The 16,939-nt window shown below is 38.6% G+C and overlaps 1 protein-coding gene across 1 annotated transcript in view; it reads left to right on the forward strand.

Annotated features, from left to right (window-relative positions):
- The window catches only part of BAIAP3 (BAI1 associated protein 3), a 537,315-nt gene that overhangs the window by 478,215 nt on the left and 42,161 nt on the right, over positions 1 to 16,939 (forward strand). The window contains exon 27 of the mRNA XM_053695302.1: positions 5,778 to 5,886. Coding sequence (XP_053551277.1) covers positions 5,778 to 5,886 — 109 coding nt within the window. The remainder of the gene's footprint in view (positions 1 to 5,777; positions 5,887 to 16,939) is intronic.

Consider the following 16,939-nt stretch of genomic DNA (forward strand, 5'->3'; position numbering starts at 1 on the left):
AATAAGGGCAATGTCTTTCTGAACTCCTTCTTGGCTTGAAGATAATACTTCAAGGCCTGAACCGCATCCAGATTATGAAGTAACCTCTCCTTTAAAGAGGATGGGTTAGGACACAAGGAAGGAACCACTATTTCCTGGTTAATGTTACGACTCGACACTACCTTGGGAAGAAATCCCAAACCGGTTCACAGAACGGCTTTGTCAGCATGAAAAACCAAGTAAGGAGGCTCAAATTGTAAGGCCGCCCAATTCAGAGACTCTGCGTGCCGAAGCAGTAGCCAATAACAACAGGAACTTCCATGAGAGAATCTTAATGTCCAGGGGCATGCATAGGCTCAAACGAAGCCCTCTTTAAGACCTTAAGCACCAAGTTTAAGATCCAGGGAAAAGCCGGATTCCTGAAAACTGGTCTAATCGTAACCAGAGCCTGAATAAAGGACTGAATATCAGGAAGCTCCGCAAGCTTCTTCTGCAACAGTACAGATAAAGCCGAGATCTGTCCCCTTAGGGAACTGGCGGCAAGACCCTTATCCAGACCATCCTGGAGAAAGGCCAAAATCCTGGATATCTTGACCTTGTGCCAAGGGTATCCTAGTTTCTCACACCAGGAATGTGGATTGCTGAGAGTGAACAATTGTGAGTCTCTGCCCATTCCAGAATCCAAGATACTTCCCTCATTGCTAGGGAGCTTCTCGCCCCCCCCCTGGTGGTTTATATAAGCCAAGCCTTCAGAGCGTTGAAAATCGCTGAAAGTTCCAGAATGTTTATAAGTAGGCTCGATTCTTCTTAAGTCCATCTGCCTTGTGCCTTTCTGGCACCCCAACCTGATAGACTCGCATCCGTGGTTATCATCTCCCAGGATAGTCTCAGCAAAGAAGTCCTGACAACTGGCCCGGTCAGGTCCACCAAGACAGGGACTCCCTCACCGGTCTGTCCAGAGATATCTGTTGGGACAAGTCTGAATGATCGCTTGAATGATCGCTGTTCCATTGTCTCAACATGCATAGCTGCAGAGGTCTGAGATTAAACCTGGCGAATGGAATGACATCTATGATGGATACCATGAGCCTGACTACCTCTATACATCTGGCCACAGATATCCTGGAGGATGTCTGCAGGGCTAGACAGTTGGACGCCAGCTTGCAACGTCTCTGGTCTGTCAGGAATATCTTCATCACAGAAGAATCTGTGGATCTAAGAATCCAGGAACTCCACCCTGTTGCTGGGGACCAATTAACTCTTCCCTTCGTTTATCTTCCACCCATGGGATCGAAGTAGAAGCAGGAGAGCTCTCGAATGGTCCTCCGCCAGACTGTAGGATGGAGCCTGGACCACGATATCGTCCAGATACGGAGCCACTGCAATTCCTCTGGCTCTTGCTACTGCAAGAAGAGCTCCCAGAACCTTTGTAAAGACTCTTGGGGCTATCGCCAGACCAAACGGAAGGGCCACAAACTGGAAGTGCTGGTCCAGGAAGGCGACTTTAGGAATTTGAAATGATCCTTGTGGATTGGAACATGAAGGTAAACATCCTTTAGGTCTATAGTCATCATAAATTGCCCCTCTTGAACCAGGGGCAGAATTGACGTGATTGTCTCCATCTTGAACAATGGGACTGACAAAAACTTGTTTAGGGCCTTTAGGTCCAGAATTAGACGAAACGTACCCTCCTCCTTTGGGACCATGAAAAGGTTTGAATAATACCCCAGATCTCTTTCTGCATGAGGAACTGGGATGATTATCCCGAGAGATGATAGATCCCTCACACATCCCAGGAAGGCTTCTCTCTCCTCTGATTTTGAAGAGATGTTTGACAGGAGGAACCTGCCTCTGAGCGGATACGATTTGAAACCTATCCTGTACTCCTTGGTGACGACCTCCAGGACCCAAGGGTCTGAAACGTCTCCCCTCCAGGCCCCTGCAAAAAGAGATAGTCTGCCCCCTACCTGGTCCAAAGACGGGTCGGGGGCCGCCCCTTCGTGTCAACTTTGGCTCTGCGGGCTTCTTGTTCTGCTTGGACTTATTCCAAGATTTTGCTGGCTTCCAAGATCCCTTGGATTGCTCAGATTTTGCGGAAGGCTGCTGGCGTGGATGGAGGCCTAGAAGTAGCTGATTCTAACTCAGAAGCGACATTGTCCGATAAGTCGGAATTGTCCTCCTCCGCAGATAATCTGTCCGAGATATCCAGTGGAGTCGAAGACCCCTGAGACGGATAGCTGTGCTGTACCTTCCGCTTGCGCTTAATAGGACGAGGCATCGCATTTATGGCCACAGAGACCGCTGTCTGTAATTGTAAGGGTTAACGTTGACTCTCCTGTCCCTTTAAGCAATTGCCTATTTAAGGCACCTCCTACCTAGGATCAATGCTGTTTTATTGAGAGTATACTGCCTGAATCGTGTGCACTCATAACCTCCTCTGAATCTATTCTCAGAACCTCTACCTAACAGCCTCAACTCTCCTTGTTGAAAGGAGATTCAGCTTTGTACTGACCTGTTCTTTTTGTTCCCCTGTCATCCGGATAACCTGCAGGTACAGCTTCTTCAAACCGGAGTTCAGCTGTGTCTGTGCGGTACAAGCCGCCGCTGACGTCATCAGACACAGCCGACTGCACTTCTCCCTTCCTGTCAGCTCAGACCGCTCACCACGCTTCTGCTGCTCTCGTTCAAGGGATCCTCACGGAGCGACTCCAGCACTTCAGAGCATTCAAGTTGACCAGCCTAGGAACTCTGATACAGGTCTGACAAACTATTAACTTTAATTACTTCATGTACTCTGATTCATTTATTATCTGTGTTGTGGCTACCGTGCTACACTAAAGGCTATTTCTGAGTATGTCAATTATATTTGCTACTGCCATAATAGTTAGAGTGATTTAACCAGTATATAATTCACTCTCAACTAACCTCTTGGCACATATAAAAGTGCTAAGTATTCCTAAGGTATTTCTCCAGGAACACTAGCCAACACCTCAAACCTTTCCCAATCTCACAGGAACACTGATCTTGTTACAAGGTTCAATCAGTTCCTGCAAAACTATTACAGTAATTGATTGGCGAAATCTGGAGGCCAAAGGGCCCCTCCCGTGGGAGGGTTAGTAGTGCCTTGGGGAACTGCTTGTGTAATCGGAGATGCTTGTAGGGAACGCAACTCGCGGGACGGAGAACCCTCAGAGGTGGATGGCTCAGTTTCACTAAATACTTTATTCTTTTTGGAAGTAGTACTATTGTCATAACATGTGGAACAGAGCTGTATCTAGGTTTAGATAAGGAAGGAGTATCTTCCAACATATCAGAGTCCTCCATAGCTTGCTCCTTTATTACGGACTTAATTATTGATTAAATGGCACCTTTATATCCCAATGGCTGGGGCACTCGCCACCTCCTATGACCCGGACTACAAAAAACAGAGGAAGTTACTGAGGCCACACCTGTTCACATGGAGTGCCATGCAAGCCCCTGCACTGAGCGAGAGACGCGCCAAAAAGCCCGCCTCAATCTCTCTCTAACTATTCCACACTGACAGAGCCTCATCTCACACAAGTGCAGCAAAAAAACACAATAAACATTATTATGTATATTAAAATCCCCCCTGTTCCATAACCCCCTTCCGAGGGTATAACCCTAGATTCTATACAGATAAAAGGAGTCACACTGTGACCCTATCTTCTTGCATTATCACATATTTATATAATGAAACGATCTTACCAGAATCAACTCCGTGGAACAGGAACACGGCCCTTCAAGTGTGACAGATTAGTAGCGTCGCTCCTGACATGGACTTGAGAGAATAAAAGCAGGCAGCGAAACTCGTCAACGCTGATTGCTTAAGGAGCTGTTAATATGAGTCGGGATGGTTTCGCAGGAGAACTCCCCCTGCATCTCCGGACTCTAACTTTTACCCATGCTCTCACTGAGAGGCTGACAGGACTACTTAAAAACTCCAGTGCCATTGCGAAGAGTACTACCCTCCATAAGAGACTACTCCGAATCTTCCAACACTTCTATGCCAACCTCATGTGACGAAAGACAAAGAATGACTGGGGGATGAGGGAAGTGGGGGAGGTATTTAAGCCTTTGGCTGGGGTGTCTTTGCCTCCTCCTAGTAGACAGGTTCTTATTTCCCACAAGTGATGAATGAAGCAGTGGACTATCCTCCCCTTTAGATGGAAATAGAATCCAACTGGATGGATAGAGGGAAAATGTCCCCAACAGCCATAATGATCCCTTAATTATAATGAGATGCACAAATATAATAGCTGTAATGTCTCTCCGTTATTGCATGTAAGCACATGAGGATAATTTTGCACACAATAAACATGATAATCCATTTGTTTTAGTGTGTTTGATCTACTTACACCCCCACCAAAGAAAAGGACCCCCCCACACACACCAAATGAACCACCTCAAGGCCTCCCCCCATCAAAACAAGCCCCCATTTGAAAATAAGAATGTAAATTAATTTAAGAAAATGCCTCAATAGAAAAATAAATACACCCCAATGTGATGTCACTGCTTATCAACTAAAGTCTTATAAATCCCCTGATGGTCCATAATCTAGTTCTGGCTGTTTTCTTTTGTTTTCAGGGTTATATAGAGAAGATCCACCCCCCATCATGTTATTCCTATTGGCAGATGTCATTCAATAATTTATAAGGAATGGTTAATGATTCAAGTGGTTAATTTGTATATGCAAATCAGCCAATAGAAATGCTAGGACTCATGGCCATTCCTCTTGGAATATTTTCACCTCTATGTAACCCTGAAAACACCAGAGAAGAACCTAATCTTGAAAGGGGACTTTGTGTGAGGGTGTTTTGGAAATGGAGTCCATTGCAGATGGGGTAGGGATATGCATTGTGAAGAGGGGCCTTTGGGTGGGACGCCCTGTGCAGGGAGGGTATACTTTAGGAGGGGGTAACTTTCAGTGGGTTGCTTGCCTTGTGGAGGGGGGAATTTGCAGGGGATATGCCTTATGGAGGGGGGCATTGGGTTGGAGGTCATTTGCAGGGTGTATGCCTTGTGGAGGGGGCATTTGGGTGGGTTGTCCCTTGCAGGGAGGGTATACTTTGGGAGGGGGTACCTTAAAGTGGGTTGCTTGCCTTGTGCAGGGGGCATTTGGTTGGGGGTCATTTGCAGGGGGTATGTCTTGTGGAAAGGTCATTTGGTTGGGGGACATTTGCAGTGGGTATTTGAGTGGTGAGGGGATTCCTTGCAGTGGGCGGGTCCTTTGAGTTGAGGTACCTTGTAGTTGGGGGTCTGGGTTGATAGCATTAGGAGTTATTTGGTTTATTGTGGTGGTTGGGGGTCTGGTGGTTTAATAGCCCTAGGGATCTAATTATTAGGGTTTTAACTGCAGTGGGAGTTCTGGTGGTCAGGGGATACAGAGTGGTGAAAGGGTCTAGTGGTAAATGGTGGTATTGCAAATAGCAATTGCAGTGTATAGTCTGCACCAGTTTTTGCGCAATTCCAAATAAAATATGCAATAGGGGGCACTGTATGCATTTATCTTGTGCAAGTAATAATATAACACATCATACCAGTTTGCCTTTTGTGTTTTATATGTAATCTGGCCCATAAATATGACATGAGCTAATAAATTATACAAGTCATGTTTGCATCTGAACCTCCCATTAATATCTACAAAACAGCTATAGTAATCACTTGCACATTTATCTGAGTATCTAATCATTATAGATATATACGCTCCATCTGACTTATGTTTGCATATCTATATATACTTGCTCTGTTCACGTTATGAATATTTCCTTCCCCCCTAGGGTACTGGAAGCTCTGTGGTGGCTTCTTTTGAAGTTTATTATTGATGCTGTGGAATCTAACAGAGGAGTGTCTGTGGAATTTTATGGACGGTTTTACTATACACTAGAGGTAAGGTAAAGGTTGCTGCAGCTAATGAGTTTATTATTTAACAAATAGTGATACCATTATATATATATTGAACTTTAAACGACAGTTGTTGGGGTTTTTTTTGGGGGGGGTTGTTTTTTTTGGTGTTTCGGGGTTTTCTGAAGTGTAATAAACTTTCGTGATATCCTGTAGCACATTTATGTTCATGCAGGATTTTTTTACAGGGATTTCTACCTCCTTTTTACAATATATAATTAAAACCTCTTTACACGTCCTTAATTTGTAGGCATTAACTTGAAATAAAAGCATTTGATGTTTATGGGCTGCCTATAGTGTACCAGAATTAAACTGGATAGTACTTCAGTCAGCTTCTTAAAGGGACATGAATTCCACAATTTTTCTTTCATACTTCAGATAAAGCATACAATGCTAAACAATTTTCCAATTGACTTCTAGTATTACATTTCCTTTATTACCTTGGTATCCTTTGTTGAAGGAGGAGTAATGTGCTACTAGGATCTAGTTGAAAACATCCTGCTTTTCAAATAAAGATACCAAGAGAACGAATACAAATTGATACTAGGAGTAAATTAGAAAGTTGCTTAAAATTGCTGCTGTATCTGAATCATGAAAGAAAATTGTGGGTTTCATATCCCTTTAAAGAGGAATTTAAAGGCTTTACATTTTAAGGGAAATTTTGTCTGCTACTTTACCATTATACATTTATTAATTAAAGGGACATGAAACCCAAAAATTTTCTTTCATGACTCAGAGAGAGAAAACAATTTTACAAAAAGTTTCCAATTTACTGCTCATATGAAATTTGCTTCATTCTCATGTTATTCTTTGTTGAAGAGATATCTAGGTAGCGTGGACATGCCTGGAGCACTACATGACAGGACATTTTTGCTGCCATCTAGTGCTCTTATTAAATAACATTGTAGCAAAACTACTGCCATATAGTGCTGCAGACATGTGCACACTCCTGCTCTTTAACAAAGGATAACAAGAAAACAATTTGATAATAGAAGTACATTGGAATGTTGTATAAAATTGTATGGTCTATCTCAATCATAAAAGAAAAGAAATGGGATGTATACCCCTTTAAAACATAGCCTATAAAAATATTAAACATCTTACAAACACCCCTTGTTGCAGCTGTACTGTGACTGCATAAGTTTACCCTGTGATATATATGTTAAAGGGACATGAAAGACAATATTTTTCTTTCATGATTGAGATAGAGCATACAGTTTACTTTTATTATTAAATTTAGCTTCATTCCCTCATCATCCTTTGTTGAAGGAGCAGCAATGAACTAGTAGAAGTTAGCTAAACACATCAGGTCAGCAAGTGAAAAGAGGCACATATTTGCAGCCACCTATCAACAGCAGTTCCCGAGCCTATCTAGATATGCTTTTCAACACAGGATACCAAGAGAATGAAGCAAATTAGAGGACAGAAGTAAATTGGAAAGTTGGTATGCTCTATCTGAATCATGAAAGAAAAATGTTTAGTTTTATGTCCCTTTAAAGGGACAATACACTCAAATATGCATTCATCAAAATTATTAACTTTGCAATGCACTTTCATGTTTAATGTTTCCTGTTTGTCTCATAATTTATATCTGAAATTTGTAGTTTATTCCGAGAGGCTGGAATGCAGTCCATTAAGTTTAGAGTAGTGACCTTTCTGCATACTGCACAGTGATTGGTTGTACAGTTAGGGTTGCCACCTCATCCATGTTTTCCTGGACACTTATGAGAAACACATGATGCAGGATAAGCGGAGGGCAACAAGCATTGTGCACCTCAACAGCACACGAATAGTGACCCTGGACAGCACTATTCATATTCCTCAGTGCACACCCTGAAGCATGTGTAGCTCATACGTGTCCAGAAAAAACATGGCCGAGGTGGCAACTGTATGTATATTACAGCAGCTAATTTATTTGTGACCCTAATTGGCCGCGGCCCCGGATATAAGATAGACAACGCTTAAAAGGATTTTCAAGGGTGTTGTCCCTGGGCTAAATAAAATGCACAAAATGACAGTTGTAAATTGAAAAAAAATTGCAATGCAGCGATTAAAGGGACACTCAAGGCAAAATTAAACTTTCATGATTCAGATAAAGCAGCAATTTTAAACAACTTTCCAATTCACTTTGATTAACAAAATATGCACAGTCTTTTTATATTTACACTTTTTGAGTCACCAGCTCCTACTGAGCATGTGCAAGAATTCACAGAATATATTTATATGCATTTGTGATTGGCTGATGGCTGTCACATGGTACAGGGGAGTGGAAATAGACAGAACATAACAGCAAGGGGGTGTAAGATTATTACACCGGTTTATCTTCTAATAAGTAAACATTTATGAGGGAAGTTTAGAAGTGTGATAAGGAAGCTCTGTAACTGAGTAAAGTAGTCTGTGGGTGTATAGAAGGCTTTGTTAATGCCTGCACGGCCTCATTTCTATATTACTGCTATGTGTGTGGGGGCGGCTGCTTTTTTGTGCATAATGGAGTGTGTGCATAGTAGGGATGGGCAAATGTTCTGCAACATTCAAAAAATGAAACCAATTTTAAATATTATATTATTATTTAAAGGGACACTGAACCCAAATTTTTTTCTTTCGTGATTCAGATAGAGCATGAAATTTTAAGCAACTTTCTAATTTACTCCTATTATCTTCATTCTCTTGGTATCTTTATTTGAAATGCAAGAATGTAAGTTTAGATGCCGGCCCATTTTTGGTGAACAACCTGGGTTGTCCTTGCTGATTGGTGGATAAATTTATCCACCAATAAAAAAAGTGCTGTCCAGAGGACTGAAACAAAAAAAAATTTAGATGCCTTCTTTTTTAAATAAAAATAGCAAGAGAACAAAGAAAAATTGATAATAGGAGTACATTAGAAAGTTGCTTAAAATTGCATGCTCTATCTGAATCACAAAAGAAAAAATTTGGGTTCAGTGTCCCTTTAATATTTATTTATATATATATATATATATATATATATATATATATATATTCTAATTATGCAATATTCAAAATAGAAAAATTTGAATCAATATATTTGTATCTATTATACATCAGTTTACTAAATTCCCTACCATATGAACTATTGAACTTCTGAATAGTATTTGCTAAATAAAATGTTCAATTCAAATTTTGAATGTGGATATTCAATCTAATTATAAACATTTGAAAATGAAAGTAACATTCAAAAACCGGAAATAACATTCAATTAGCAAATTTTAATGGATTTTTCATTCTTATCAACATTTGATTGTCCAAAACGAATGTCCACAGGAATATTTGTTCTACCAAGCGAATTACACTTTCGGCACATTCGCCCATCCCTAGTGCATAGGTGTCCTAATATGTATAAGTGACTGCCGTTTTCTATACATGACTATAAATGTGTTTTGATAAGTATTATTGATTATAGTTATCTATGGTTAGCTACAACCATCTACTAGTATGTATGGGTCGCTATGTGTATGCATCTTTGTATTTAAAGGGACAATCAATATATTTAAGGGGAGAAGATGATTTAAGGGCTTGGTTATCCTAATGTTGAATTAGACATTACCTAAATACAATATATAATTTTAAAATCACAACACTTTATTGAACATGTATGCTTAAATGACAACACAATACATTAAACTAATAGTGGAGTATTTGGGAATGTGTTGGCATGTCACATCAACTACATCTATTTCCCATTTCTTATCTCTATCACAAAGTTAAAAACAGACACACAATTAAAAGGGCTTTGGGGTTAACTATGATTCACAATTTATGTGTTAATCAATCAGTGAGTGGCAATCAGAAATGCTTTGTGTATAGCTTTATATCCTAGAAAACCGGGTATTAGAATATATTATCTTAGTTTATCGTCCCAAGCTAATACCCAAGTATAGGTGGTGCCTGTTTTATCTAGATATATAGTGACTGGAATGATTGTATGTGGTTTATTAGCGTTACTTTTCGATATTACACATATTCATGTGATTAATCTTGTGGACTGTTACTTACTATAATCAATTCCCTTTGTGGGTTCAGTAATATCTAAATAGTTAGGTGTTGGTATACTACATAGCTATATTCTGTTTCAAGTCTTAACCCAAATTCGGGTCTGGATCTATTTATCAATAATTCCAGGTAACTACCTGGTTTTTTATCCTGATCTATTTAACAATAGTATATCAATGTTAGACTTAAAAAGATCAGAGCGGTCTAGATTTATTTAAATTTCTTATTTAGCAGGTATTATATTCAGCTCAATCCTTCCGGATGTTACTCGTATCTGAATAAGTTCAGTGTTCCTTCTACTTTTTATATATAGTGCTCTAATCACAGAATATTTGCCAGTTTGTACTGCGCTATGTGTTACCCGTTATCTTTCTTATTGTGTGCTCTTATCCTTATGTTTTCAGTTAATCCAATACTATGTGTCGTTCACACACACAGAGATCTCACGTTATTAAGTTATTTTTCTATATAACCACATTAATCCACTACTATGTATTGTCCACACACACAGTAATCACGTTGTTACGCTATTTTTCTATGTGACCACATTCTTTCCACTGCCTATCCAAAAGTTGAATTACTGACAGTCCAGTTAGAGTTAACGCTATATATAGCTATGTCCATACATATCGTAGGACGAGTATTATAGTTGTTACGTCAAATATTTAGTTTTTTTTTAAATTAGACTGGTATTCAACTATCATTTAATGGTTTTCTGATCGGCTTTAGACAGGCACCACGCTAACACACTCATGGTCAATTGTTTAACCCCGCCCACCGACACGTTTCATCACTACTACGTGACTTCGTCAGGGTATAAGGGCGGCTCAGCCAAATTTTCGTCTTTTTTTTTTTGATCGGTTGTCATAGTTACCGAATCTCATAACGGAAGTGTTAAGCGTCCGACGTGTTTGTAAATTATAAGCTCTCAATTGTAGGTAGTGTTTTAACCTTATAAGAAGTTTACACATTTTTTTGTATTTACTGAGAAGATCAGAACTCTCTAGTCTAAAGAGTCGAGATGTATACATAACGTGAATTGTACCTTTCTTAACATCAGTAGTTTTGGCTCATCTTATTTAGAGGATTCTATGTGTATATCCTATCGCTGCAATCTCATTTTTATTCTTAAGTATATTTTTTATAGTATAAAGGTTAATGCAAGTAGTCACATTTATACTTGATATCATCAAATCCCCATATGCTGATAGTAGTATTGAGTTATATGTACATATCGAATTTGATTATACTTTTGTATCTATCAGTCTTCTTTACAGAGTATAGTACTGAATAATCATCATGTTATGTAGTAATTTATTAAAGGGACAGTCTAGTATAAACTAAACTTTCATTATTCAGATAGGACTTTTAATTTTAATCAACTTTCCAATTTACTTTTATCATCAAATTTGCTTTTTGCTCTTGGTATTCTTAGTTTAAACTAAACATTGGTTGGCTCATATGCTAATTTCTAAGCCTTTGAGGGCTGCCTCTTTTTAAATCTCTTATAAACACAAAGAGACAGAAAGTACATGTGGGCCATATAGATAACACTGTGTACAGGCACAGGGAGTTATTTAAGATCTAGCACAACACAATGCTAAATGCAAGACAATAGATAATAAACAGTCACAGTCATGTGATCAGGGGGCTGGAAGAAGGTTCCTAGATACAAGGTAATCACAGAGGTAAAAAGTATATTAATATAACTGTGTTGGTTATGCAAAACTGGGGAATGGGTAATAAAGGGATTATTTATCTTTTAAAACAATAACAATTCTATGGTAGACTGTCCCTTTAACTCACTTATTTTTTGGGATCAAACATTTTCTCTTATAGTGTAAATGGCTATTGCTCACCTGCAACGTTTGAAACAGAGACATTCTTAAAATACCTCAAAATAGGGACTATCCATATAATATACATTTCAAGATCATGTAGGTCTTGTCATAAGGATATTCATTCTACTCGCGATTTATATGTTGTAAATATTATTATCAATTAGGAATGTATCCTAACATAACTTTTTGAAGAGAATCTCTCTATTTCCAGGGTAGTATTCCCTGGGTGCTTTATGCTTCATTTCTTCATTTATATGATTCATTGTGGTTTTTATTTTTTTTGTTTTTATATATAATTTATTTTTTGGTCTAGATTGTACATTCAAAGGTCATGTAGATCTTATTATAGGGCTATTTATTCCACTTAATGGCCAGTTTATAAAAGGGTTAGGAGTATTTATTATCAGTTATGATTGTAATATGACAATAATTTTTTAAGACAATCTCTTTTATTATTGGGGTAGTGTCCCCCAAGTGTTTATAACTTCATTTTGTCATTTGTGTGATTTGTTGTCATTTTCACGTCTACAATCAACTTAGTTTCGCTTAATGTGTATATATTTTTCCTTAGTCATTCCCCCTATTGAGCATTCGCATTATTGATCAGTGAGTTCTTACTCTCAAATTTACTTTATAGAAAACATTTATATGATAGGGTCTCATTTAAGCCATTCGGATTAGCAGATTTCAATTTGTGTATCCATCGACACTCTTTTTGTAAAAGGATCTTATTTATGTTTCCTTTGCGCCCTTTAACGTTCACTTGTTCGATGGCAAAAAATTGTATATCATATTTGTTTTCTTTGTGATAAGTATTCATGTGTTGGGCCACTGGTACTTGCCTGTTCCATTTTATGTCTCCAATGTGTTCAAGGACTCTGGTTCTTAACTCCCTCAAGGTTTCACCAACATAAATTCTGGGACATTTACACATTGCCACATATATAACTTTGTCTGACCGACAGTTTATGAAGGTTTTTATGTCATATGTTTTTCCTGTACTCGGATGTTGGAAGATCTTTGTCGGTTTCATATTCCTGCATGCTTTGCATCTGCCACATTTTAAAAATCCCTTTGTGCTTTTTAGCCATGTTGTTGGTTCTGGGGGTTTAAAGTGGCTATTTGTTAGCATATCTTTGAGGTTTCTTGATCTTTTATGGGTGATTGTGAGAGTGGTGTTGTAGTACATGCCAATGTTTCTGAAATATTTGTTTTATTTGTTTATGTTTATTATCAAATGTCCCAATAATTCGTACCACCTCTTTTTTATAATCTGTATCTACATTAGTGGTCCTTTTTTCCTCCAATAGATTAGATCTATTCACTCCTTTAGCTCTTTGATAGGCTTTTTTTAGACCTCTATTTGGGTAGACACGTTCTCTGAATCTCTTCCTTCTGTAATTCTTTTGCTTTTTTTTCAAATGCCTCATCTGAGCTACAATTTCTCCTTGCTTTCAGGTATTGACCTGTTGGTATCCCCAGTGTTTGGTTCTTTGGGTGGTAGCTATTCCATTGTAATAAACTATTTGTAGTAGTGATTTTCCTACAGAGTGTTGTACTTATGGTACCATCCAGTTCTTTTGTGATCAAAAGGTCAAGGAAAGAAATGCTTTGTTTGTCTATTTCATGTGTATATTCATATTCAGCCATGTCATGAATTCATTGAAGTCATTTGTTGTTCCTGACCAGAGGATTAGAACATCATCAATATATCTAATATAAAAATCCATATATTTAATGTATGGATTTTCATCTGGATTCAAGATGCTAGTGTTTTTTATCCATCCCAGGAACAAATTTGCGTAGGTTAGGGCACAGCGTGGGTCCATAGCTTTGCCTCTTCTTTGCAAGTACATTTTGTTATTGAAAAGAAAATAGTTATTTTTCAATGTATTATTATTATTATTATTATCAGGTATTTGTAGAGCGCCGACAGATTCTGCAGCGCTGTAAACATAGTCAGTGTACAGGATAGCTTTTGTAGGGGTCAAGTGGGTAGAGGGCCCTGCCGAGAGTTTCACTGTTGTAGTCGGCTCTTATGAAGCGATCTGTAAACAGCTGGGCCCATAGGCTTACAATCTAAGGGTTTCTAGGGGAAAGCAATGGCGTTAGGAAAGGTTAGTGTTGGTTGTATGCATCCCTGAATAGTAGAGTTTTTAGGGAGTGCTTGAAGCTGTTAAAACTAGGGGAGAGTCTTATGGAGCGAGGCAGGGAATTCCACAAGATGGGGGCCAGTCAGGAGAAGTCCTGTAAACGTGAATGTGAGGAAGTAACAAGAGAGGAGGAGAGGAGGAGATCCTGAGCTGATCGAAGGGGACGGGAGGGAGAGTATCTAGAGACAAGTTCTGAGATGTAGGGGGGAGCAGTGCAGTTGAGAGCTTTATATGTCAGGGTGAGGATTTTATGTTTAATCCTAGAGGCAAGAGGAAGCCAGTGAAGGGATTGGCAGAGAGGTGCAGCAGATGAAGAGCGACGAGTAAGGAAGATGAGGCTGGCAGAGGCATTCATAATGGATTGTAAAGGAGCTATGCATGTAAAGTCCAATAGTTCAACAATGAAATCATCCTGAGGCGTGTCTCTAGGGTTTACAGTTTTCTGAAAGTACTGAATAGCTTTTATTCCTAGGTCATGTTGGATGTTGGAATATAGGCTGTCCACATCTATACTTGCCAGGAAGGTGTCTTTCTCGACTGTTAGATTCTCAAAATTTCTAAGTACATCCTTTGTATCCTGTACATAGGAGGTCAGGGTCTGTACAAAGTGTCGTCATTTTTTGTCAATAAAAATGCTCACTTTCTCAGTCAAACAACCATTTCCTGAAACAGTGGGTCTACCCGGTGGATTACATTTATCTTTATGTGCTTTGGGTAAACTATATAATGTTGCCACTCTTGCAGATTTATTGCACAAAAAGTAATATTCGTTTTTTGTAATTAATCTTTCATTTAAACCTTCATCTAAGATTGAAATTAATTCCTTGGTAAATCTTTCAGTCGGATCATAAGGAATTATAGTATAGTTACTGATATCACTTAGAATATTCAAGCACATTGTCACATATTTTTCATTACTCATAATGACCATATTCCCTCCCTTGTCCGCATTTGTAATTGTTCTTTCTTTGAACGTTAGGTTTTTTCTAACCTTACATTGGGAGTTAATCTGGTCTAGCTCTCTTGTTACCAGAGACACAAATTTCTCTATTGCAGGGTATGTGGATATATTTGGCATAAATGTGCTTTAATTTTTAACGCGCCCCTGTGTGTCATCTTCCAACATGTCATTATTATCATTTAGCAGACTTAACATTGAATTGAATACTTCATGATCATTTTCTGCAATGCCTATATCAGAGAGTGCATTTTTATTCAGATTTTTGTGATATTTATGTAACGCTAGTTTCCTAGTAAATAAATGTGTGTCTTTGACCCATTCAAATTTATCAAAATTGGGTGTAGGCATGAAGGACAGTCCTTTTTCTAAGAGAGAGTGATGCTCTTTCCTCAAAATCATGTCAGGCAGGTTGATTATTTGTAAATTGTCTCTTAGTATCTCTGTCTGTTTGGTGGTCTGCCCCTATACTGTTGTCTTGTTCGCCCTCCCCTCCTTGGCGTGAACAGGTCCTTTTCTACAAAAAATCCTAGTAATGGATGGTTCATTATTAGGCATAGCATTTGATAGATTTGAATGGGTCAAAGAACCAAAACATGGCTAAAAAGCACAAAGGGATTTTTAAAATGTGGCAGATGCAAAGCATGCAGGAATATGAAACCGACAAAGATCTTCCAACATCCGAGTACAGGAAAAACATATGACATAAAAACCTTCATAAACTGTCGGTCAGGCAAAGTTATATATGTGGCAATGTGTAAATGTCCCAGAATTTATGTTAGTGAAACCTCGAGGGAGTTAAGAACCAGAGTCCTTTAACACATTGGATACATAAAATGGAACAGGCAAGTACCAGTGGCCCAACACATGAATACTTACAAAGAAATTACAAAGAAAACAAATATGATATACAATTTTTTGCCATCGAACAAGTGAACCTTAAAGGGCGCAAAGGAAACATAAATAAGATCCTTTTACAAAAAGAGTGTCGATGGATACACAAATTGAAATCTGCTAATCCGAATGGCTTAAACGAGGCCCTATCATATAAATGTTTTCTATAAAGTAAATTTGAGAGTAAGAACTCACTGATCAATAATGCGAATGCTCAATAGGGGGAATGACTAAGGAAAAATATATACACATTAAGAATCTGTAAAGTGGAATTCCTCTGAAAAGGTCATAGACCTAAGAGCAAACTAAGTTTATTGTAGACGTGAAAATAACAACAAATCACACAAATGACAAAATGAAGTTATAAACAAAATTGTCATATTACAATCGTAACTAATAATAAATACTCCTAACCCTTTTATAAACTGGCCATTAAGTGGAATAAATAGCCCTATAATAAGATCTACATGACCTTTGAATGTACAATCTAGACCAAAAAATAAATTATATATAAAAACAAAAAATAAAAACCACAATGAATCATATAAATGAAGAAATGAAGCATAAAGCACCCAGGGAATACTACCCTGGAAATAGAGAGATTCTCTTCAAAAAGTTATGTTAGGATACATTCCTAATTGATAATATCTACAACATATAAAGTGGATCGCGAGTAGAATGAATATCCTTATGATAAGACCTACGTGATCTTGAAATGTATAATATTATATGGATAGTCCCTATTTTGAGGTATTTTAAGAATAACCCCCCCCCCCCCCTCCGAGAGATACGATGATGCTGAACCATTGCACCCAATAAGAAAGAGCCTGGGAACCGTGCCTCTTGTGAGCTCGTGTAAGCCATACCTCTGGGGAACGGGTGGAGTGCAATCTTACATACGGGTTATAAAGGGAAATGATAGGGTACAACTGACAGCGTTTGTTTTTTCTAAATCCCCTTGAAAAGGCCCGTCGGGAACCGGGGGAAATGTGTTGGGGTTACAAAGGTGGTGACTCCTGTATAAGGATATATCCATATCACTGTGCTCACGGCACTTACGATTGCAACCGGATGGCTGAGAGCAGGGATTCCGGATACACCCGCTGCAGGTTTTATCCTGCCCATGTGAACTCCAGCTAACGGCTTTTTCATATGCTGTGGACACTCAGATTGTTTTTAACCTA

Source organism: Bombina bombina, chromosome 11 (genome assembly GCF_027579735.1).
Source record: "Bombina bombina isolate aBomBom1 chromosome 11, aBomBom1.pri, whole genome shotgun sequence".
Classification (NCBI taxonomy): Eukaryota; Metazoa; Chordata; class Amphibia; order Anura; family Bombinatoridae; genus Bombina; species Bombina bombina.